Below are 25462 nucleotides of genomic sequence, written 5' to 3' on the forward strand. Positions count from 1 at the left end.
CAATGAAACTAACAAATTCTGGAATATCCTTTCTCTTTCTCGTCAGGCCTATGAGTCCCTTCTTCCCTCGCATGTTTGGGGCGCCGTCAGTGCACACAGATGCCAGATTTGAGGGCTTTCAGAATATCCTCTTCTCGTGTTTGTTCCTGAAGGGGCAGTAAACATAAAAGTTCCTCTCTGAACGATTTGTTTTGAGGTAAGCGGATACAAACACATAATTGTCACTTACATGCAATGTCACTTACATTTACATTTACATTTAAGTCATTTAGCAGACGCTCTTATCCAGAGCGACTTACAAATTGGTGCATACACCTTATGACAACCAGTGGAACAGCCACTTGCATCTAAATCTTGTTGGGGGAGAAGGGGGTGAGAAGGATTACTTACCCTTACTTACCCTATCCTAGGTATTCCTTGAAGAGGTGGGGTTTCAGTGCTTTCATCAAGCGCAATACTAAAACACAGCGCCACGGACATGTCAGTAATCAGTTGCTTAACGATGTCCTCGCCAATGTCGCCAATGTCTTCTATACATCTTGTTATGGTCGAGTCGGAGAGTTGCAGTCCCTTAAGGAAGCTATTTTGAAGAAAGTTGTTTGTGAAATCTGCAACCAATATTTCGGCTGAGGACAAAAAACATTATTTGACAATCTCCGCATCTGTGAAGGCCTTGTTTCTCACGAGTATCCAAGCAATCTCATACGTTGCCTCTGTGGTTTTCTCTGCAACAGTGCCAGATCTGTCAAACATTTGTTGTTGTCCTTTGAGCTGTCCTTTGAGTTGCGCTATTGTCTTGTTTCTGAGGTGTGACAGAAAAATGTATTATTTACCTGATTTGTTTGACATTAATAGTTAACACTTATATACTAATAGTAAGACATTTCTGTTCTTATAAAATATATGTGTAAACTGAGAGGAGCCTAAAAACCTACAGCTAGCATTCCATAGACAAAATGTGGTGTGTGTGACCCAAGATAGAGATAGCCTGGAGGAGTTTAGAACAATCTCTCATTGTTTCATCTTCCTGGCATCTGGGAAACTAAGCCGGGTTGGGGGTAAAACACCATCCTGTGTAGATAACCAAGGTGGCTTTTGGGAGTTGGAACCAGTCTGACTAAGCATTTGTAGGTCCTATATAATATCTGTTTGTTTTTTTCATTTTCAGTTAGGCAGTTGACGGTTTCATTACTGCAATAATGAATCGATATTAAATAAAGATGATTGTTTGAACAAAGTCTCTCTTAGTACTGAATTTCCACGACAGAGGTTGCTTTGTGGCAGATATGTTTTGTCAAAGTGGGCATGGTGTGACTGGAAATACCGCTCTAAATTTGCTCGTTTAAAACAATCAACCACCTTCCAGCAAATAAGGCAAAGTGAGCTAGCCCCATTATGCAGTGCAAAAAAAACAGTTGTCTGTCCATTTCTCCTAGAACTTCCTGTGTTCTTCTTGAATAGACTGCATCCTTCTCTTAGCCACCGGAGCCACGTTAGCTAGCTGCATTTCCCCGCTGCCATCTTCCTGATTTTCCTGGTTCTCCGGTGGTTGTTTGTTCATAGCTGTCACATTGTTCTCCAGCTCTTACCCCTCATTTTCATTGTCAATAGATTTACCTTTCTTTCTCTTTTTTTTTTATTACAATAAACCTATCCATGTCGACCAGCCTGCAAAATTAGCTAGCAGCAAACTGATATTGGTCAGTCGCTTTAGCTGAGCAGTTGCATCTGTTTCGGGAAACGTTCTATTTCGGCCTTTCTGTTCAACAGCTGCGCTATACTGCCATCTATCTGCCATCCAGGGAACAATCAATATTTTCAGTGAAGTGATTCAGACATGCATTGAATTGAAATTTTATCATTATGTATTATGAATGGAAAATAGGTGTAATGGATGTGAAACGGCTAGCTTTGTTAGCGGTGTGCGCTAAATAGCGTTTCAATCGGTTACGTCACTTGCTCTGAGACCTTGAAGTAGTAGTTCCCCTTGCTCTGCAAGGGCCGCGATGGGTAACGATGCTTCAAGGGTGACTGTTGTCGATGTGTGCAGAAGGTCCCTGGTTCGCGCCCGGGTATGGGCGAGGGGACGGTTTAAAATGAGCCGCAAATTAAGGGCTCGCAGGCTGCACAATGAGTGCCACTGTGTTACAGCCTGAATTCAAAATGGATTAAATTGATTTTTTCTCACCCATTTACACACAATGTCCCTAAATGCCAAAGTGAAAACATTTATTTATTTTTTGCAAATGTATTGAAAATGATTATACAGAAGTATCTCATTGACATAAGTATTTATAACCCTGAGTCAATACATGTTCGAATCACCTTTGGCAGCGATTACAGCTGTGAGTCTTTCTGGGTAAGTAAATAAGAGCTTTGTGCACCTGGGTTGTACAATCCTTGCACATTCAAAATTCTTCAAGCTCAAGTTGGTTGTTGATCATTGCTAGACAGCAATTTTTAAGTCTTGCCATAGTCAAGCCGATTTAAATCAAAACTGTAACTAGGCCACACCGGAACAATCAATGTCGTTTTGGTAAGCAGCTCCAGTGTATATTTGGCCTCGTGTTTTAGGTTATTGTCCTGCTGAAAGGTGAATTTATCTCCCAGTGTCTGTTGGAAAGCAGACAACCAGGTTTCCTTTAAGATTTTGCCTGTGCTTAGCTCTATTCCATTTTTTTTTTTTTTAACTCCCTAGTCCTTGCCGTTGACAAGCATACCCATAACATGATTCACCCACCACCATGTTTGAAAATACGAAGAGTGGAACTGAATAATATGTTGTCGAATTTGTGAAAACATAACTGTATTCAGGACATACATTTTCGGCAGTATTACTTTAGTGCCTCGTTGCAAACAGGATGCATGTTTTGTCATATTTTTTTTTTCTGTACGTTTCCTTTTCACTCTGTCATTTAGGTTAATATTGTGGAGTAACTACAATGTTGTGACCATCAGTTCTTTCCTATGATAGGTATTAAACTTGAACTGTTTTAAAGTTGGGTGAAATCCCTGAGCGGTTTCCATCCTCACCGGCAACTGGGTTAGGTAGAACGCCTGTATCTTCGTAGTGACTGGGTGTAATTAATAACTTCACCAGGCTCAAAGGGATAGTCAATGTCTCTTTGCAAGGCCCAGGGAACCCTCCCTGGTTTTTGTGGTTGAATCTGTGTTTGAAATTCACTGCTCGACTGAGGGACATAGTCATAAACTCATCTCTATTATGTTAAACACTTATTTCACACAGAGTGAGTCCATGCAACGTATTATGTGGCTTATTAAGCAAATGTTAACTCAACTTATTTAGGCTTGCCATAGCAAACAGGTTTATTACTTATTGACAATGAATTAAAAATGAAAAGCTGAAAACATTTTTGAAAACTGACATTATGGGCTATTGTTTGTAGGCTAGTGAAAGAAAATAACTCAATTTAATCCCTTTTTATCAAAATGTGGAAAACTTCAAGGAGTGTGAATACTTTCTGAAGGCACAGTACATATTGTATATCCACCGATTTGCTGGACAAATGACCTATATAGTACTTATTTGAAATATGGGTTTATTTTTATTATTTTTTTATTCCTTTTTTATGTTTTTATTGTTTCCTTCCTAAAGAGACACACAGGTCACTTTTGTGCTCAAACCAAAGTTGAAACATTTCCTAATTATCTGCATATGATAGATTTCTATTCAGTTACATATTTGAAACCCAACCTATGCTTAATCCACTAACATATGTCACATTCAACGTAAAAGGTCTTAACAGCCCGATTAAAAGGAAAAGAGTCTATACAAACCTTAAGAAATTAAAGGCTGACATTGTGTTTTTACAAGAAACACATCTTACAGCCAGTGAACACAAGAAATTGAAGAGGGAATGGGTAGGACAAGTTTTTGCATCCTCTTTTAACTCTAAAGCAAGAGGAACTGCAATTTTGATAAGTAGACACATCCCCTTCTGCGTCAACACCATCTCTGACCCCTCTGGCAGGTTTGTTTTGGTGCAGGGGCATATGTTTTCAGAGTCTTGGACCCTATTGAATATTTATGCTCCTAACTTTGATGACCATATGTTTATTCAGAATGTCTTCCTTCAGGTTGCTCAAGCACCATCAGGATGGCTACTGGTTGGAGGAGATTTTAATTTTTGATTAGATAGTTCTTGATAGGTCTTCTGATAAACCCTCACTTCTTACCAAAGCCGGCAAGCTCACCATGTCATTCATGAAAGATCTCAATTTACTAGACATCTGGAGACAGTTGCACCCACAGAATAGGGACTACTCTTTTTATTCACACCCACACAAGACACACACACGCATAGATAACTTTTTACTTTCGACACAACTGTTTCATAGAGTGTTAGATGTCGAGTATCTCCCCAGATTGCTTAGTGACCATTCTCCTCTGGTATTATCAATCTCCATTCCTACCAAGGTAAATGGAGCATATAGATGGAGACTAAATTCTACACTTCTAAAGCAACCTGAATTTTGTGCATTCATCAAAGAGCAGATCAATATTTTTACTTTGACAAACAAACCCTCTGCTCCTGACAGCTTCATTCTTTGGGACACATTGAAGACCTACCTGAGGGGACAGATTATTTCCTATACTAAAGGGCTGAAGAATAAACACGGTGCGGAACTGAGTGCCCTTGAATCTGAAATCTCCGAGCTAGAGAGAACCTACCAAAGAGGCCCGACTAAAGATCTATACAGGCTTTTGGTAAATAAAAAAACTTAAATATAATATTCTGAACACATATCAAGCTGAGAGGGCCATCACTAAATCAAAACAGCGTTATTATGATCTTGGAGAGAAAGCTCACAAAGTATTGGCATGGCAACTGAAAGCAGAGGAAAGTAAGAGGACAATTAATGCCATAGAAACTCTCACTAAAGAGATATCTTTCGACCCTACTGAAATTAATAAAACTTAAGAAATACTATGAAGACCTCTACACTTCCCAATCAAGCGATGATCTATCAGAGATAGACTCCTTTCTCTCCTCTCTCAACCTCCCATGCCTGTCAGGGGAAGACAGCGAGCGCCTGAGTGAACACTTCTCAGTCCCTGAATTGTTGGAGGCCATTAAATCATTACCTTCTAATAAATCTCCTGGGGAGGATGGCTTCCCTCCAGAGTTCTATAAAGAATTTAGGGAGCTGTTGGTCCCCTACCTTATGGAGGTACTTAAAAAAGCCAGAGAAGACAACTGCTTTCCAGAGTCCGTCTCTCAAGCAGTGATTACTGTAATCCACAAGAAAGGGAAAAACCCGCTAAAGTGCGCCTCCTATAGACCAATCTCTCTCCTTAACACAGATTGTAAACTGGTCACCAAGATGCTATCTAAGAGACTGGAGTCATGTCTTCCCCTGTTGGTCAACCCAGATCAGACTGGCTTCATAATTAATAGATTGTCGTCCAATAATCCCAGAAGGTTCTTTGATATAATTCACCTTGCTAACAAAAACAAAATACCTGGTGTCGCAGTCTCCCTCGACGCTGAAAAGGCCTTTGATAGGGTTGAATGGCCATACCTCTTTCGCGTCTTGGAAAAGTTTGGTTTAGGTACCGTGTTTGTAAATTTGATCAAATCACTACAAATCTCCTAAAGCTAGGATTGCTACCAATGGGATTACTTCCTCCTCTTTCCCTCTCTATAGGGGGAACAGACAAGGTTGCCCAATTATCCCCCACCTCTTTGCCCTCGCCATCGAACCGTTGGCTGAGGCTATTAGAACGTGCCCTGACATACATGGCTTTGAGGTGGGCCCCCATACCCATAAATTTGACAATGGTCCCTCTCCCTCATGGTTGAACATTGAAAAGCTTGAGGTAAATGATGACACTGGGGCAGATTTGTTTTACAAATGGGACAGAAAATCTATAAAAACCATCACAGACAACCCTTTAATCATACATTCTGTCCTGGCATGGTGCAAACTGCATGAGCTGTTCGGGCGAGGGGGATTCCTTTCCCCTAAAACCCCTTTATGGAACAATAGATTGATCCCTATGTTTTTCCATTATAGTAACTTTAGACCATGGTCTGATAAGGGGATCCCTCTTCTGGAACATTGTTACGAGGAGGGAGTTCTTATGTCTTTTGATCAGCTGAAACAGAAATACCACTTGCCTAACAAGGACTTCTTTAGCTACCTACAACTACGAAACTTTATTAGGGTGACTCTCAAGGGACAATGGAACCTACCTAAGATGTCACCTATTGAACAACTCTGCCACGCAGACCAACCACTGTTCAAGACCATTTCCCGTGTTTACAATGCTCTTATGCCAGGACTAACACTGCCTGGGCTAGATAAACCCCGACTTAGATGGGAGAGAGATCTGGGTATTGATCTTGATGAGGATCTATGGAGTGACCTATGCAGGGATGGTGTTACATCCACATTGAACTCCAGATACAGACTGATCCAGTTTAATTTCCTCCATCAGCTCTATATCACCCCATCTAGACTGCACAGGTTCAACCCAGATATCTCCTCCCTATGTTTTAGATGTGGCTCAGAAGAAGGAACATTCCTCCATTCCACTTGGCAGTGTTCAAAACTACACGGTTTCTGGCAGGGGGTATGCGATACCATATCCTCAATTCACGGGGTTGCATTCCCTTTAGACCCGGAGGTCTGTCTACTGGGTAACTTTACTAACACCAATCTTAGGCAAAGCCATACTATAAAGCTAACAGAAATATTGCTAGCGATTGCCAAGAAATCTATTGCCTTGAAATGGAAATTGGATTCCTCCCTGCCAGTTGCAATGTGGCTTTCGGAAGTTAATAGTTGTATCCCTTTGGAGAAAATCACTTACTGCTTGAGGAATAAGTTAGACATTTTACAGAATTTGGCAACCTTTTGACTCTATGGAGAATCGCCCCCCACATCTCATTGATTGAATCTATATATAATTCACCCGTAATGTATATTATGTAGCCTACGGCAGGTGATCCAATGTCTCGTTATTTTTTTTTTTTAAATATATTTTTTAAATGTTATGTTTATATAACTATAATTTGTTACGTTTGTCTGTTACTGTCACTTTGTCCTATCGTTGTCTAATATCTTTTCACTTTTGTTTTGAATGTTCTTAATTGGAAAATGCAAAAATAAAATATTTAAAAAAAAAATGGGTTTAAGCTATATTTCTTGAATTGTTTATTTGAAATGAAATCATGACATTAATGCCAAACATGCCAGATTAAAATACTTTATACACATGAACATGTTGATGAAGTAGTCATAGAAAATGTTGTAATTACCAGTACGAGTTATAGAATGGACAAAGTTTGAATTTGAAAAAAATATGTATTTAATAAATAATGATTACTTCCAATCCGACAGACTACTACACCAGAATATTAGATTAAGAACCTGAACTGACAAACCACACAAACTAGACTGTGTCCAAAGCGTATTTTTTATTACATCCTACGCATTCACCCAGCATGGCTTGGGAACAGACAATAAATACATTGACAGTAAAAGGCAGAAAAGGGGCAAAACAGTCACAGCATCAAACCATGACAGAGTGCATGCATACTTAAGTTTGCTTTGGTACCAAAAGGTCTATGAGAAATAAATATACAGGCATTCAAATTCTGATTACAAGAAAGGCCGAGGCTTTGCATTGAGCAGAGTAGTCTGACTAACTCCTGCCAGTAGCACATGTAACAGACTATCACAGAAAAGACAACATCGGATCAAACATTTCAACTAAAAACATAGACAACTGAAGGAATAATGAATGACATGTTAAAGAAACAGAACAGCAAAAAGAGCAAACTAAAAAAAGGGACACAAATGGGAATAGAACTCACCACAGATACTTAAATAATAAGTTACAGTTTTGCATGCCAAAATGTATGTTCTGTGTAAGATCTGGCTTGTCCTCTTCAAAATAAGTGTCCTCAGCGAACAGGCAAACTGGAGTGTGAACATTGCAGTGTGTCCAATACATTCTATGAGTTATAGCAGATGGACACAGCCTCTCTCCCATTATTTTAAGGCAGTTAGTAAAAGACTAGGAGTGCTTCAAATCGGCGCTGTATGAGTGCTTCAATTTCTGGTTAGTCACTAAGCAGGGCATACGGCCATGAAATGTTTCAGTGCCAGGTAGTGGTAGAGGTGTCCAGGAAAATGACAATATAGGAATGTGGACTAACGAGAGGTGCACAGGGTGTATGGAATGTTCCACATAAAAATAATGGATTTGGGAAATATGTCTAAAACAGGTGCAAGTGTGTGTGGGCAGGCTGTATGAAGCTTTTTCCACAGCTGTGAAAGGTCACCAAAGGTCATCAAAGCCTGAATAATACAGGGCATTTCAGTAAGTAAATATCTTACATTTCAGAATTTTCGGCCGAGTTGTGATGGTAACTATTCCTCCGTATTCAATGTTGTGCATTTGCCTTCATATTCACCAATGATGTAATGCGGTCCGTGTGCGTACAGCATGTGGGTGTGTTTGGTTGAATTTGTCAACGTCAGCATGTTTGAAGGCATGTGAGTGCAATGTTGCAAGCGTGCATCTTTCAATTTATTTCTTTAGCTGAGCAGCTCCAGGTATGTGACAGGCACTTTCCCTTTCTGGTTCCCTCTCTCTCCCACCAGCCAGTCTGAGTCCATGCCTGGCACTGTGTAAACTGTGATTAGCTGGGAAAAGAAAATAACATGCACAGAGTGTACAAAATATTAAGAACACCTTCCTAATGTAGACTTGGTCAAGGATGGGTTGAAAATGTCATTGAATGGATGCCATTCAATCTTCGTCCTGTATTGACACTTGTTTGATGGTTTGTCGGAGTGCATAGCTGGATAAAGTCCTGCTCCTTGAAAGCGGCAGCTCTACCCTTTAGCTCAGTGTGGATGTTGCCTGTAATACTTTGCTTCTGGTTGGGGTATGTACTAGAGGTCGACCAATTAATCGGAATGGCCGATTAATTAGGGCCGAGTTCAAGTTTTCATAATCGGAAATCGGTATTTTTGGGTGCTGATTTAATTATTTTTTTACACCTTTATTTAATCTTAATTTAACTAGACAAGTCAATTAAGAACACATTCTTATTTTCAATGACGACCTACGAAGAGGGCAGAACAACAGATTTTTACCTTATCAGCTCGGGGGATCCAATCTTGCAGCCTTACAGTTAATTAGTCCAACGCACTAACCACCTGCCTCACGAGGAGCCTACCTGTTACGCGAATGCAGTAAGCCAAGGTAAGTTGCTAGCTAGCATTAAACTTATCTTGTAAAAAACAAATCAATCAACGACTGTCGTTGCTCCAATCTGTACTTAACCATAAACATCAATGCCTTTCTTAAAAATCGATACACAAGTATATATTTTTAAACCTGCATATTTAGCTAAAATAAATCCAGGTTAGCAGGTGAAATTGTGTCATTTCTCTTTCGTTCATTGCATGAAGAGTCCGGGTATATGCAACAGTTTGGGCCACCTGGCTCTTTGAACTAATTTGCCAGAATTTGACGTAATTATGACATAACATTGCACAACCTTCAATGTAAAAGGAATATTTAGACTCATGGATGCCACCCATTAGATAAAATAAACATTTGGTTTGAGGTGATAGTTTCCAGATTTGACCTAAGGCTCGTATTTCTGTGAGTTTATTATAGTTAAGTCTATGATTTGATATTTAATAGAGCAGTCTGACTGAGGGGTGGTAGGCAGCAGCAGGCTCGTAATAGTCAAAGGTATATGGTTTAGAGAGAAATAGTTGACGCGTTATAATTCCTATAATAACTTGCGACTGAACTTGAAAGGGGTTCCTTCGTTATTTTACCATTCATGTCTTCCATAGAGAATGTCTTGATCTACTTCAAATAAGGTCTGTTTCGTTCAGGCTTAAACCGCCTCGGCGTTTTGAGACCCGTGTAAATCTCACTAGGATAAGGTAACGTTTGTCAAAATATTTTCATAAATCCACTCTACAAAAAAAAAAAGATCTTCGCTTATATTTAGCAAATATTGATCAGTATTGATGCTTTTAATAAGGGCAAGTTGTCTGGTAACATGACCGAATACAAACAGTGCAGCTATTCCCTCCGCAAGGCTATTAAACAAGCTAAGCGTCAGTACAGAGACAAAGTAGAATCTCAATTCAACGGCTCAGACACAAGAGGCATGTGGCAGGGTCTACAGTCAATCACGGATTACAAGAAGAAACCCAGCCCAGTCACGGACCAGGATGTCTTGCTCCCAGGCAGACTAAATAACTTTTTTGCCCGCTTTGAGGACAATACAGTGCCACTGACACGGCCTGCAACGAAAACATGCGGTCTCTCCTTCACTGCAGCCGAGGTGAGTAAGACATTTAAACGTGTTAACCCTCGCAAGGCTGCAGGCCCAGACGGCATCCCCAGCCGCGCCCTCAGAGCATGCGCAGACCAGCTGGCCAGTGTGTTTACGGACATATTCAATCAATCCTTATACCAGTCTGCTGTTCCCACATGCTTCAAGAGGGCCACCATTGTTCCTGTTCCCAAGAAGGCTAAGGTAACTGAGCTAAACGACTACCGCCCCGTAGCACTCACTTCAGTCATCATGAAGTGCTTTGAGAGACTAGTCAAGGACCATATCACCTCCACCCTACCTGACACCCTTGACCCACTCCAATTTGCTTACCGCCCAAATAGGTCCACAGACGATGCAATCTCAACCACACTGCACACTGCCCTAACCCACCTGGACAAGAGGAATACCTATGTGAGAATGCTGTTCATCGACTACAGCTCGGCATTCAACACCATAGTACCCTCCAAGCTCGTCATCAAGCTCGAGACCCTGGGTCTCGACCCCGCCCTGTGCAACTGGGTACTGGACTTCCTGACGGGCCGCCCCCCAGGTGGTGAGGGTAGGCAACAACATCTCCTCCCCGCTGATCCTCAACACGGGGGCCCCACAAGGGTGCGTTCTGAGCCCTCTCCTGTACTCCCTGTTCACCCACGACTGCGTGGCCACGCACGCCTCCAACTCAATCATCAAGTTTGCGGACGACACAACAGTGGTAGGCTTGATTACCAACAACGACGAGACGGCCTACAGGGAGGAGGTGAGGGCCCTCGGAGTGTGGTGTCAACAAAACTAAGGAGATGATTGTGGACTTCAGGAAACAGCAGAGGGAACACCCCCCTATCCACATCGATGGAACAGTAGTGGAGAGGGTAGCAAGTTTTAAGTTCCTCGGCATACACATCACAGACAAACTGAATTGGTCCACTCACACTGACAGCGTCGTGAAGAAGGCGCAGCAGCGCCTCTTCAACCTCAGGAGGCTGAAGAAATTCGGCTCGTCACTAAAAGCACTCAAATTTCTACAGATGCACAATCGAGAGCATCCTGGCGGGCTGTATCACCACCTGGTACGGCAACTGCTCCGCCCTCAACCGTAAGGCTCTCCAGAGGGTAGTGAGGTCTGCACAACGCATCACCGGGGGCAAACTACCTGCCCTCCAGGACACCTACACCACCCGATGTTACAGGAAGGCCATGAAGATCATCAAGGACATCAACCACCCGAGCCACTGCCTGTTCACCCCGCTATCATCCAGAAGGCGAGGTCAGTACAGGTGCATCAAAGCTGGGACCGAGAGACTGAAAAACAGCTTCTATCTCAAGGCCATCAGACTTAAACAGCCACCACTAACATTGAGTGGCTGCTGCCAACACACTGTCATTGACACTGACCCAACTCCAGCCACTTTAATAATGGGAATTGATGGGAAATGTAAATATATCACTAGCCACTTTAAAACAATGCTACCTTATATATTGTTACTTACCCTACATTATTCATCTCATATGCATACGTATATACTGTACTCTATATCATCGACTGCATCCTTATGTAATACATGTATCACTAGCCACTTTAACTATGCCACTTTGTTTACTTTGTCTACATACTCATCTCATATGTATATACTGTACTCAATACCATCTACTGTATGCTGCCCTGTACCATCACTCATTCATATATCCTTATGTACATATTCTTTATCCCCTTACACTGTGTATAAGACAGTAGTTTTGGAATTGTTAGTTAGATTACTTGTTGGTTATCACTGCATTGTCGGAACTAGAAGCACAAGCATTTCGCTACACTCGCATTAACATCTGCTAACCATGTGTATGTGACAAATACATTTTGATTTGAGTTATAAAATTGGCAAGGTGGTGTAAGCCTACATGAAACAGACCTTATTTTAAGTGAATCTAAAAATATCCTATGGAATAAATGAATGAAGGAACCGCTTTTCAGATTTTGTTAGGTGTCATGGGAATTATGACTCGCACTTTGGTAGTCAATTCTTACCATGTCCATTATTAAAATAGGATTTCCTGCATATAGAAAGTACAGTTTGTTTTCAACATTCATCACAGGTAACTTAAACTTTATTTTTTGAGAGTATTTGTCTCCTAAGCTGTCACTTCAGAGCTGTGTGTGTTTTACAGATGGCAGAGAAAAGCAGAGCACCAGTGTGGGACTATTACATGGAATTGGCACCAGGGAAAGCAAGGTGTCTATTTGTGATAAAGACGTAAGCATGGGGTCAGCAACAGCTAAATCAAAAAATACCACCAACCTGTGGAATCACCTTAAGAACACCCATCCAAAAGCCCATAATATGTATTATATTAAGTTAAAATAAGTGTTCATTCAGTATTGTTGCAATTGTCATTATTACAAAAAAATTGTATATACAGTGGGGCAAAAAAGTATTTAGTCAGCCACCAATTGTGAAAGTTCTCCCACTTAAAAAGATGAGGCCTGTAGTTTATCATAGATACACTTCAACTATGACAGACAAAATTAGAAAAAAAATCCAGAAAATCACATTGTAGAATTTTTTATGAATTTATTTGCAAATTATGGTGGAAAATAAGTATTTGGTCACCTACAAACAAGCAAGATTTCTGGCTCTCACAGACCTGTAACTTCTTCTTTAAGAGGCTCCTCTGTCCTCCACTCGATACCTGTATTAATGGCACCTGTTTGAACTTGTTATCAGTATAAAAGACACCTGTCCACAACCTCAAACAGTCACACTCCAAACTCCACTATGGCTAAGAGCAAAGAGCTGTCAAAGGACACCAGAAACAAAATTGTAGACTTGCACCAGGCTGGGAAGACTGAATCTGCAATAGGTAAGCAGCTTGGTTTGAAGAAATCACCTGTGGGAGCAATTATTAGGAAATGGAAGACATACAAGACCACTGATAATCTCACTCGATCTGGGGTTCCACGCAAGCTCTCACCCCGTGGGGTCAAAATTATCACAAAAAATCCCAGAACCACACGGGGGGACCTAGTGAATGACCTGCAGAGAGCTGGGACCAAAGTAACAAAGCCTACCATCAGTAACACACCACGCCGCCAGGGACTCAAATCCTGCAGTGCCAGACGTGTCCCCCTGCTTAAGCCAGTACATGTCCAGGCCCATCTGAAGTTTGCTAGAGAGCATTTGGATGATCCAGAAGAAGATTGGGAGAATGTCATATGGTCAGATGAAACCAAAATAGAACTTTTTGGTAAAAACTCAACTTGTCGTGTTTGGAGGACAAAGAATGCTGAGTTGCATCCAAAGAACACCATACCTACTGTGAAGCATGGGGGTGGAAACATCATGCTTTGGGCTGTTTTTCTGCAAAGGGACCAGGACGACTGATCCGTGTAGAGGAAAGAATGGGGCCATGTATCATGGGATTTTGAGTGAAAACCTCCTACCATCAGCAAAGGCATTGAAGATGAAACGTGGCTGGGTCTTTCAGCATGACAATGATCCAAAACACACCACCCGGTCAACGAAGGAGTGGCTTCGTAAGAAGCACTTCAAGGTCCTGGAGTGGCCTAGCCAGTCTCCAGATCTCAACCCCATAGAAAATCTTTGGAGGGAGTTGAAAGTCTGTTGCCCAGCAACAGCCCCAAAACATCACTGCTCTAGAGGAGATCTGCATGGAGGAATGGGCCAAAATACCAGCAACAGTGTGTGAAGACTTACAGAAAACGTTTGTCATTGCCAACAAAGGCTATATAAAGTATTGACCAAATACTTATTTTCCACCATAATTTGCAAATAAATTCATTAAAAATCAGACAATGTGATTTTCTGGATTTTTTTTCTCATTTTGTCTGTCATAGTGTAAGTGTACATATGATGAAAATTACAGGCCTCATCTTTTTAAGTGGGAGAACTTGCACAATTGGTGGCTGACTAAATACTTTTTCGCCCCACTGTATATATACATTTTAAAAATCGTTAGATTAATCGGTATCAGCTTTTTTTGTCCTCCAACAATCGGTATCGGCGTTGAAAAATCGTAGTCGGTCGACCTCTAGTACGTATGGGCACTGTGGGGACGACGTCATCAATGCACTTATTGATGAAGCCAGTGACTGATGTGGTGTAATCCTCACGCCATCGGATGAATCCCTGAACATATTTCAGGCTGTGCTAGCAAAACAGTCCTGTAGCTTAGCATCTGCGTCATCTGACCACTTCCATATTGAGTGAGCCAATGGTACTTCCTGCTTCAGTTTTTTTCTTGTAAACAGGAATCAGGAGGATAGAATTAGTCAGATTTGCCAAATGGAGGGTGAGGGAGAGCTTTGTATGAGTCTTTGTGGAGTAAAGGTGGTCTAGAGGTTTTTTCTCTCTAGTTGAACATGTGACATGCTTGTAGAAACGAGTTTAATATTAAACAGATTTAAGTTTTTCTGCATTAAAGTCCGCAGCCACTAGGAGCGTCGCCTCTGGATGAGCATTTTCTTGTTTGCTTATGGCCTTATTCAGCTTGTTGAGTGCGGGCAGTGCCAGTAAATAGACAGATACGAAAAATATAGATGAAAACTGTCTTGGTAAATAGTGTGGTCTACAGCTTATCATGACGTTGTCTACCTCAGGCGAGCAAAATCTTGAGACTTCTTAAACATGAGATATCACGCTGTTATTGACAAACCACTCGTCTTACTGGGGGTAGCCGTTCCGTCTTGCCGATGCATGGAAAACCCAGTCAACTGTATATTATCCATGTCGTCGTTCAGCCACGATTCGGTGAAACATAAGATATTAGCATTTTTAATGTCCCGGTAGGATAGTCTCAAACGGAGCACATCCAGTTTATTCTCCAATGATTGGACGGATGATAGAGACGGGTTACTCACTTGCCGACGATTTCTCACAAGGCACCCGGAACTGCGTCCCCTGTATCGGCATCTCCTCTTCATGCGAATTACGGGGATTTAGGCCTGGTATCAGCAGTAAATCCTTTGCGTTCGACTCATTAACCTTTTGTGATTAGGGGGAAGTATTTTCATTTTTGGAAAAATAACATTCCCGTAGTAAACGGGATATTTTGTCAGGACAAGATGCTAGAATATGCATATAATTAGGCTTAGGATAGAAAAACACTAAAGTTTCCAAAAATGTAAAAATATTGTCTGTGAGTATAAGAGAACTGATGTTGCAGGCGAAAGCCTGAGAAAAATCCAAACAGGAAGGGACTCTTATTTAGAAGGCTCTGTGTTCCTATACGTCCCTATTGAGCAGTGAATGGGCTATCAACCAGATTACTTTTTCTATGGCTTCCCTAATGTGTCTAGTGTCACAATACATAGTTTCAGGCTTTTATTTTGAAAAATGAGCCTGAACGTCAACATTGCGTCAGTGGTCAGCTGAAGTCTCTCAGAGTGTTTGGTGCGTAAAGGACAAATGCGGCCATTGTTTCTCTCTATCCTACTAAGAAGCCACCAGTCCCGGTTGATATATTATCAAATAGATATTTGAAAAACACCTTGAGGATTGATTATAAACAACATTTGCCATGTTTCTGTCAATATTATGTAGCTAATTTGGAACATTTTTCGCCGTTTTCGTGACTGCAATTTCCAGGCGATTTCTCAGCCAAACGTGAAGAACAAACGGAGCTATTTCGCCTACAAAAATAATATTTTTTGTAAAAAGGAACATCTGCTATCTAACTGGGAGTCTCGTGAGTGAAAACATCCGAAGCTCAAAGGTAAACAATTTAATTTGATTGCTTTTCTGATTTCCGTGACCAAGTTACCTGCTGCTAGCTGGACAAAATGCTATGCTCGGCTATCGATAAACTTACACAAATGCTTGTCTAGCTTTGGCTGCAAAGCATATTTTGAAAATCTGAGATGACAGTGTGATTAACAAAAGGCTATCCTGTGTCTCAATATATTTCATTTGTGATTTTTATGAATAGGAATATTTGTCCGTTGCATTATGCTAATTAGTGTCAGATGATGACAACGGTCCCGTTCACGGGATGCGGTGTCACTAGAGGTTAAAGAAAAAAATCTTTGTCCAGTTCGAGGTGAGTAATTGCTGTTCTTATATCCAGAAGCTATTTTCGGTCATAAGAGACAGTGGCAGAAACATTATGTACAGAATAAGTTAAATACAAAAAAACACAAAATAGCACTATCTTGTATATTCCATCTAGTCCTAGCTGTTTCAAGACTGTAGGCCGTTTCCTGCCCACCATACCACATATTATAGCACTGCACGGATACACCCGATTCAACTAATGACGGGTGTGCAGGTAGAATTCTGTGTGTGTGTTTGTGTGCTCACCTCGTCAGCCAGTAGGGATAGCTCACTGGTGTCGGCAGCGTCATAGTCGTACAGGACCTTGGCCTTGCGTGTGCCTGTGGCAGGGGCCTGCACCTCCTCGATCTTCAGCGTGTCTGTCTCCACAGCGCTGGCAGGGTCCAGGGGAGAAGAGCCACCGGAGGCCATGGAGTGGCCTGGGTTACCAGCAAACGCATTGGGAAACCTGCAGAGGTTTAGGGAATGAAGACATTCATAAGGTACACAGCACATTCCCTGGGGAATAATCAGACTTTACTAACAGTTAACAAAAATATGTTGAGTAATGGTGAGTTCAACTGTAATTGTCATCAAATGTTACTTACACATCTCCATTGGAACTGAGAGCATAAGAGATAATAGTGGAGATGGTCATTGATAAACAGCTTACATCCATTTCAATAGCAAACACTGCAGCAAATCAAAGCCAGATCTAGACAGCCCAGCTAAGTATGCTAGTATGTCCAATATAAAGTTGTGCATCTACCCAGAGCCAGTCCTCACCTGTCCAGCTCTTTCTGCAGGTCCTGCATGTGCAGGTGACACTGCTTGTAATAGGCTGTCTGTGCCTCCACAAACTCATGCAGGCAGCGCAGGTGGTTCACCTACAGACAACATACCCAAAACACATAACACAGTTGTTACTTGGTCCCCCTCAACATACCCTGTCCCCACCATATTAAAACAGTTTATACCATGGCATTGTTGAATACTCGTTTCTCATTGGCTTGAAGTGCATTCTGGTGCATGCATCATTTCCCTATAATGCACGGTATATCAGTACAGTAGAATTCAATAGCTATAGTTCATTCTTACATGTTCTATGTTTGAGCTGCTTTTGAAGGCAAAAGTTGAATTGAAAACATTATTGACACGGTTGAATTTGATTTTCAATATGTTATTAATTCATAATAACAAGATAGGACTGATTGTTTGGTTAGCAAAAACCAGTAAGTATGTTTGGTTGCCAAGGCAACTACTGTAGCTATCTAGTACCTTGCTACCTACTTTAGTGGATGTTGAACACATTTCTACCTGCAAATTTAAAAAAATGTTGCTGCAAATGTGTTAAATGATGGTATAAAGGGATAATCAACTCGGGGCTCTATGCATTTTCTGGAAAATAATGAAACTCTGTGGAAGGTCAGTCCACGCCGCACTAACACACCTTCCACATCGTTCATTATTTTCCATAGAGCCCCTTATTGATTATCCCTAACTTATTACCTGGTAAACAGTGCATATGCTGAAGAGAGTGGCCATGTGTAGTGGTCATGTTGGTCCACTCTACAAGTTTGACCTCATGACTCACGTGTGTACTGCTGATGCCCTCCAACAGGAGCCGTGTGACCTCTGCCTGTCTGTCAAACTCGGTCTGTGCCACTCGAAGCTCATGTTCTGCCTACAGAACAACCAAAACAAACAGAGAGCGGTATCATGTAATACTACAGCCCCCATTTTCCATTATCAGCTGTTTTGTTCTTGTGAATTCTGAAGGTGATAACTTGTGAAAAGAGAGACACTTTACCTAGAAACAAAGCTCACTAGGAGCAAAGATATTACTTATTTATACAGTACAGGAGGGTGTCCAAACACATCATACTCACTTTGTCCACCTCCTCGCTCCAGAGCTGAAAAGCAGCAGGGCAACAAGAGAGGGGGAGTGAGACACACATTCTGATGACATCACAGGGGAGACACACACATTCTTAGATTGGATTGAGACTGATGACAGTAAAGAAATAGATTTTCAACCCAGGGGTGCATTCAAAAGAAAGCATATTCCAAATGTTTTGGTCCTGCATTCAGAGTTCATTTTATTTGGATCAATTGAAGTATAACACCTTTGAAGTGCTTTCTTTGCCCTACTTTTGGTCATTGTGCCTGGGAAATTAGACTGTTGTCTGTGATAAGTCAAGTACCACATAGATAATGGATTACTATATTACTATGCCGGAAACAATCTGGTGATATGAAGAAATACCATAGAATTTGTAAAGTGACAGTAGGCTACATGTACAGTGTTAGTGTAGAGTGGACTGGCTGTTTAAGCTCCTTACCGCAGATGCACTGGCAGAGAGGACATAATTTCTGGGCCTGGTTTCCTGAAAATCAGGCACAGCCTACAGACACAGCAGAGCAGTTTACACATACAGTATGGTGTGCACCAAACAAACACAAAAGGACAAACAAAACCAAAAGTAGAGAGTAATGTGACAGGGACGCACACATAGCAAAAACTAAACCTTTTGTTATTATCTTGATGATATGAGACGTCTGTTCTGCGAGCACTGGCCAATCAAAGACTGCAGAGCTCTACGCTGACCTTTTTTACAAGGAGCACGTGTGCTCGCCTAAGTTGAAAAATGTATGTGCATACAAAGAAATGTAGGAGCACAATGAAAAATATTTCAGATATTAAAGCTAAAATCCTTACTTTTTCTAGGCACACTGGTGTTCCAATATAAACATTCCAGGTCCCAAAGCAACATATTTAGGCACATATGTGAGTAAAATGGCCCTGGAATGGTACAAATATCTTTCTTCACCCTCATATCAGTGAACGCTGCTGTGGAGAGGACTGTTCATAAATGGCTGCAACGGAGCGAATTAAATCAAACACATGGTTTCCACTTATTCTGCTCCAGTCATTACCACAAGCTCATCCTCCCCAATTAAGTTGCCATCAACCTCCTGTGCTGCACATCTACTGCCTGGAGTCCCAAGGCGTGTTAGACTAGAAGGACGATGACCATGCAGCATGTGTAAATAAACACAGCAGCATGAGAGATGTGTACACAGCCTGTCATTGTCATAGCCATCATCTCATTCTATCCCCAAACAAACCAGGTGCTGGATTTAAAACAAATATGTGTGCAGTAGCCTATAGAATGTGTAGCCTACAGTATACCTGGAGAATAGTTCCGGTCGTCTGGTCACTGAGGTTAATCTATCATATATGGAGCATGGAAGAAGAAACTGTGAATGTTATGTCTGGGACTGGGTGATAAGTTGGTTTGATCTTTTATGTACAGTTTCTGTAAAATGTTGAGGTCTGTGGAAAATAATTTCCTTTTCAGAGGGCAATACATCTATCTAATTGAAAACAGTAAATTACTCTCAATTGACTTCCTAATCATTACATTGGGCTGGCCAAATCCTAATGTAATTTAAGTACTTCTAAAATACAAATATTTTGCAGGAAATAAATAAGTACTCTAAACAAACATATTTTGAAAAATGTGCATGCCTTCATGTGGCAATCACCATGCATACAGGTTTCAAAGGTCTGATTTGAAATTAGTCTACAATCAAAATAAAATGTGTTTACGGAGTTCTGTATATCGGTTTATTTAATCATGCTATCAAGAAAACATACCGTATCAAATTAGATCTTTGACCTGAAGGAAAAAAAACAGCCATACATCTTAACATTTCAAATGCTCTCACTGAGAGTGGGAGCTGGGAATGTGATGTGGAGGTAGACATTCACTGGACATGGTATGATTGGGCAAGCATGTTACCAATCAGAACTTTTAAACCAAGTCATCTGTACTCACCATTCCTCTCACTACTGGTCTCAAAAAGCCCTTTGTGATTTAATAGGAGGATGAACTTGGTAATTGGATGCAGTTAGTCACGTTGCACCCATACACTGGTCCAATTTAAAAGACACTTCTGTTCCATTTTACAAATGATTTTGTGTACTACTCAGTTGTGCTGTCTCTAGGGCAGTAGTATTCAAAGTCGAGGTTGCAACCCCACTGGGAACTGCAGTGGGTTCCCCCAATATGTGTGTATGTATATATAGTGAAATTGGAAGTTAACATACACCGTAGACAAATACATTTAAACTCAGTTTTTTACAATTCCTGACATTTAATGCTAGTAAATATTCCCTGTCTTAGGTCAGTTAGGAACACCACTTTATTTTAAGAATGTGAAATGTCAGAATAATAGTAGAAAGAATGATTTATTTCAGCTTTTATTTCATTCATCATATTCCCAGTGGGTCAGAAGTTTACATACACTCAATTAGTATTTGGTACGATTGCCTTTAAATTGTTTAACTTGAATAAAATGTTTTGGGTAGCCTTCCACAAGCTTCCCACAATAAGTTGGGTGCATTTTGGCTCATTCCTCCTGACAGAGCTGGTGTAACTGAGTCAGGTTGTAGGCCTCCTTGCTCGCACACTCTTTTTCAGTTCTGCCCACAAATGTTCTATGGGATTGAGGTCACAGCTTTGTGATGGCCACTCCAATACCTTGACTTTGTTGTCCGTAAGCCATTTTGCCACAACTTTGGAAGTATGCTTGGGGTCATTGTCCATTTGGAAGACCAATTTGCGACAAAGCTTTATCTTCCTGACTGATGTCTTGAGATGATGCTTCAATATATCCACAATTTTCCTTCGTCATGATACTTTATATTTTGTGAAGTGCACCAGTCCCTCCTGCAGCAAAGCACTCCCACAACATGATGCTGCCACCCCTGTGATTCACAGTTGGGATAGTATTTTCAGCTTGCAAGCCTCTCCCTTTTTCCTCCAAACATAACAATGGTCATTATGGCCAAACAGTTGTATTTTTGTTTCATCAGCCCAGAGGACATTTCTCCAAAATGTATGATCTTTGTTTAAAGGCACAGTCAACGTATTGTATGTAAACTTCTGACCCACTGGAATTGTGATACAGTGAATTGTAAGTGAAATAATCTCTGTCAACAATTGTTGGAAAAATAACTTGTGTCATGCAAAGTAAATGTCCTAACCGACTTGTCAAAACTATAGTAACACGAAATTTGTGGCGTGGTTGAAAAATGAGTTTTAATAACTCCAACCTAAGTGTATGCAAACTTCCGACTTCAACTGTATGCATGTAGGGTAGCCTAGTGGTTAGAGCGTTGGACTAGTAACCGAAAGGTTGCAAGTTTAAATCCCCGAGCTGACAAGGTAAAAATCTGTCGTTCTGACCCTGATCAGGCGGTTGGCCTAGGAACAGTGGGTTGTCATTGAAAATAAGAATTTGTTCTTAACTGACTTGCCTGGTTAAATAAAAGGTTAAAAAAATATTTAAACAAAAAAAATATGTATGTATGCAGTCAGTACTGAAAGTATTCAGACCCTTTACTCAATACTTTGTTAAAGCACCTTAGACAGCGATTACAGCCTCAAGTCTTCTTGGGTATGACGCTACAAGCTTGGCACACCTGTATTTGGGGAGTTTCTGCCATTCTTCTCTGCAGATCCTCTCAAGCTCTGTCAGGTTAGATGGGGAGCGTTGCTCGATCGGGTTCACATCCGGGCTCTGGCTGGGCCACAAGGACATTCAGAGACTTGTCCCGAAGTCATTCCTGTGTTGTCTTGGCTGTATGTTAAGGATCATTGTCTTGTTGGAAGGTGAACCTTTGCCCCAGTCCTGAGCAGGTTTTCATCAAGGATCTCTTAGTATTTTGCCTCAATCCTGACTAGGCTCCTAGTCCCTGCCGCTGAAAAACATCCCCACAGCATGATGCTGCCACCACCATGCTTCATCAGCCCAGATAATCTTATTTCTCATGGTCTGAGAGTCCTTTAGGTGCCTTACAGCACACTCCAAGCGGACTGTCGTGTGCCTTTTACTGAGGAGTGGCTTTCATCTGGCCACTCTACCATGAAGGCCTGATTTGTGGAGTTGTCCTTCTGGAAGGTTCTCCCATCTCCAAAGAGGAACTCTGGAGCTCTGTCAGTGACCATTGGGTTCTTGGTCACCTCCCTACCCAAGGCCCTTCTCCCCTGATTGCTCAGTTTGGCAGGGTGGCCAACTCAAGGAAGTCTTGGTGGTTACAAACTTCTTCCATTTAAGAATGATGGAGGCCACTGTGTTCTTGTGGACCTTCAATGCTGTGGGAAATGTTTTGGTACCCTTCCCCAGATCCGTGCCTTTGAACTAATGTCTCGGAGCTCTACGGACAATTCCCTTGAGACACGTTTTTGCTGACTTGCCTTACCAAATCACAGACTCCAATCAAGATGTAGCAACCTCTCAGGGATTATCAATGGAAACAGGATGCAATGGAGCTTAATTTCGAGTCTCATAGCAAAGGGTCTGAATACTAGTGTAAATAAGGTATTTCTGTTCATTTTTTCTAAATGAGCTGTTTTTCCTTTGTCATTATGGGGTATTGTGTGTAGATTGATGAGGAAAATATTTTATTTTAATCCATTTAAGATTAAGGCTGTAACTTTCCGAAGGCACGGCACACACACACCACACAGATGTAAAAATCTGAATTTTATGATTGTGTCATTACATTTGAGGTGGGGTCCCCAGAAATTCTGATGGTAAAAAAAATGGGGTCCCTGCTGAAAAAGTTTGAATACCACTGCTCTAGGGTCATATATGGGTTTGCTCCAGTGTACCATGCCACAAGATCCTTTCTTTCACTTTCAAAAGAACGTGAAAGTCTTCTCTCGCTCTCTTGGCTTCTCACATGCGTTCAACTGGATTTCAAAGTGCCAATGACAAAATGGGCAGAGCATGTCAGAAAGAAAAGGGGGGAATAACCAAAGTGGACAATATTTTACACTAATACTCACTTCTCCCTCACACTGTGAACATAATTAGAACAGAGATAGATGTTAGTTAGCAGTAGCAGTTCACGCTGAATTGGAGCCTGGCTAAATGATGCAGCTGAACTGGAACAGGAAGAGGGTAGACTCATAGCTACATGATGCAGCTAAAGGGGAACAGGGAGAGGAGGGTATACTCACCGCAGCCTTGGACTCTGCTAATTTGGCTTTCTTCAGCCGTGCTTTACAAGAGTCCAGGTCCAGTCTGCGGTTCTCCAGGAGACGCCTCTCTTTCTGAGACAGGGAGGAGAAGATCAGCAACTCTCTGCACAACATAAATGTAGCCTGTATGTGTGGGGTTAAGTTGGCTAGGTCCTAAAACTCTGCTACATCCATATAGGAACAAGTAGAAAACTAAACCCCAAGGTGTTGATTAGCATTGTATTAAATCCTGGTCTACACACTGGTCTGCATGCAATCCCAAGATGTCCCTCTGAGGCCAGATAGCCAGACTCACTGAGATGGTCCTCCAGTCTCCTTCCAGAAAGTTCCTGAGTGGGGTGAGGAAGCCGATAGCAGAGGTCTGTAGGAACTCCCTCTGTACACTGCCCAGTCTCCTCTCACAATCACCTACTTTGATCAGAGTGCTACCTACAGCAGCAGCAGCAGCAGACACACACACACACACACACACACACACACACACACACACAATATATGTGAAATATAGGCCTAGCAGTGACTTATTAACTATGAATGACATTACTTATCAGAAGACGTACTTATCAGAGGAATGACATATTACTTATCAGAAGAATACAAACAGACAAAGTCTAGACCAATAGGACATGGTAGCTCAATACAACCTGTAACAAACATTTAGGCTATTCCCATCCCAGTAATCTATGGCACAAACGCCCCTTCACCAACTGTCTATCAATGCCCTGATGAGCCTACCCCACAAAGCCTGCTGTTTAGGTGTAGTAGTGTAGATTCAGAGCTCCATCTAGATAGCAACACCCAGTGCATCAATAATGAATGCACTGCAGCTGAGATAGAGTGTGGGAGAGTGTGGGAGAACCTTGGCCAACTACAATATACCTGCAAAGAGAGGGAGAGGGCCACACTGACAGAACCTCTAGACACGGTGACATTCTTGACATGACTTTTACCAAAACAACAAAACTCAAAATTCAACATTTTAACATTGGTGTTTCCCCAGATGTAAAAGACTACATTACAGACCTCAAGGGAATATCTAATGAATAACAACACAGAGCAATGATTATAGCATCAAAAAGGCCTATACTAGCAGAATTTGAAGTATGCAAATCTGTGTCAAACATGGACAGACCGCATTCTAATACTGAGGAAAGGTTTTTCTCCACATCTTTGCTGTTCGAAAAACTATGTTGAAATAGTGGCTCTCCACCCATCAACACGGAAGGCTGCATCACTAAAAGCCACCACTGAGAAACAGGCCACTAACGGCCTGATTAAAGCAACGGAGTGTTCATCTAGTAATAGTTGCTATGGCAGGAGAGGAGAGAATGGGATTGATGTCTTGCTCTTCCACGGTTCCAAAGATGTCTGACATTTATGCCTAGCTACTGTGTACAAATTAATTCATTACAAATCAAATTATTTCAAAATCACTAAAACATGCCTGTTTCTCTCATGAGGAGGGAATTACAGCGTATAAATGTAACTTGCTTAGTGTAGGCAGGTTTGGGGAGTAACGGAATACATGTAAGGGATTACAAAAAACAGTAACTGTAATCCGTTACCACCAAAAATATTGTAACCGGATTAGATACTTTTGAAAAACTAGATGATTACTTCAAGGATTACTTTTAAATTCAGAAAGGATGTTTGCAAAAAATAAATATTTGACACATCTGTTCTCAATGACATTCAAACCAACATTGAAAAAAGGCGCAAGTTTAAATTTGTTCCACCTGAGCGAGTCAGAGACCACTATGATGACACACCAAATGTGTTTGATGGATCGCGGGAAAATAGCAGGAATAGGCTTTTGTAGGCTACAGTCCAAGCTGTCTTCCAATGGTGCGACTGCTGTCGGCATCCAAAGTTTATCCAACTTGAATGAACGCTTGGAGGTAAGGATGACAGAAGTATTGTAGTCTACAGCAATACGGATATCACTTATTATTGATATCTACATAGCACATTGACAGCACATTTCGATTTGAGAACTAACATCCACAATTCGTAAGGCGCAAAT

At 41.3% G+C, this 25462-nt stretch overlaps 1 protein-coding gene across 3 annotated transcripts in view; it reads right to left on the reverse strand.

Moving 5' to 3' along the window:
- Positions 1 to 7430: 7430 nt before the first annotated feature.
- The window catches only part of LOC118393050 (endophilin-B2-like), a 36648-nt gene continuing 18616 nt past the window's right edge, over positions 7431 to 25462 (reverse strand). For 2 of the 3 annotated variants that reach the window (XM_035785271.2, XM_052461390.1), the window contains 9 exons: positions 23735 to 23868; positions 23419 to 23511; positions 18727 to 18789; positions 18274 to 18297; positions 17979 to 18068; positions 17171 to 17271; positions 16993 to 17007; positions 16652 to 16853; positions 7431 to 8679 (listed from right to left, as the gene is read on the reverse strand). In XM_035785271.2, the coding sequence (XP_035641164.1) occupies positions 8572 to 8679; positions 16652 to 16853; positions 16993 to 17007; positions 17171 to 17271; positions 17979 to 18068; positions 18274 to 18297; positions 18727 to 18789; positions 23419 to 23511; positions 23735 to 23868 (830 nt within the window). In that variant the 3' untranslated portion in view covers positions 7431 to 8571. The remainder of the gene's footprint in view (positions 8680 to 16651; positions 16854 to 16992; positions 17008 to 17170; positions 17272 to 17978; positions 18069 to 18273; positions 18298 to 18726; positions 18790 to 23418; positions 23512 to 23734; positions 23869 to 25462) is intronic. The other variant, XM_035785272.2, reaches the window with a different exon arrangement.

This window comes from Oncorhynchus keta, chromosome 14 (genome assembly GCF_023373465.1).
Source record: "Oncorhynchus keta strain PuntledgeMale-10-30-2019 chromosome 14, Oket_V2, whole genome shotgun sequence".
Classification (NCBI taxonomy): domain Eukaryota; kingdom Metazoa; phylum Chordata; class Actinopteri; order Salmoniformes; family Salmonidae; genus Oncorhynchus; species Oncorhynchus keta.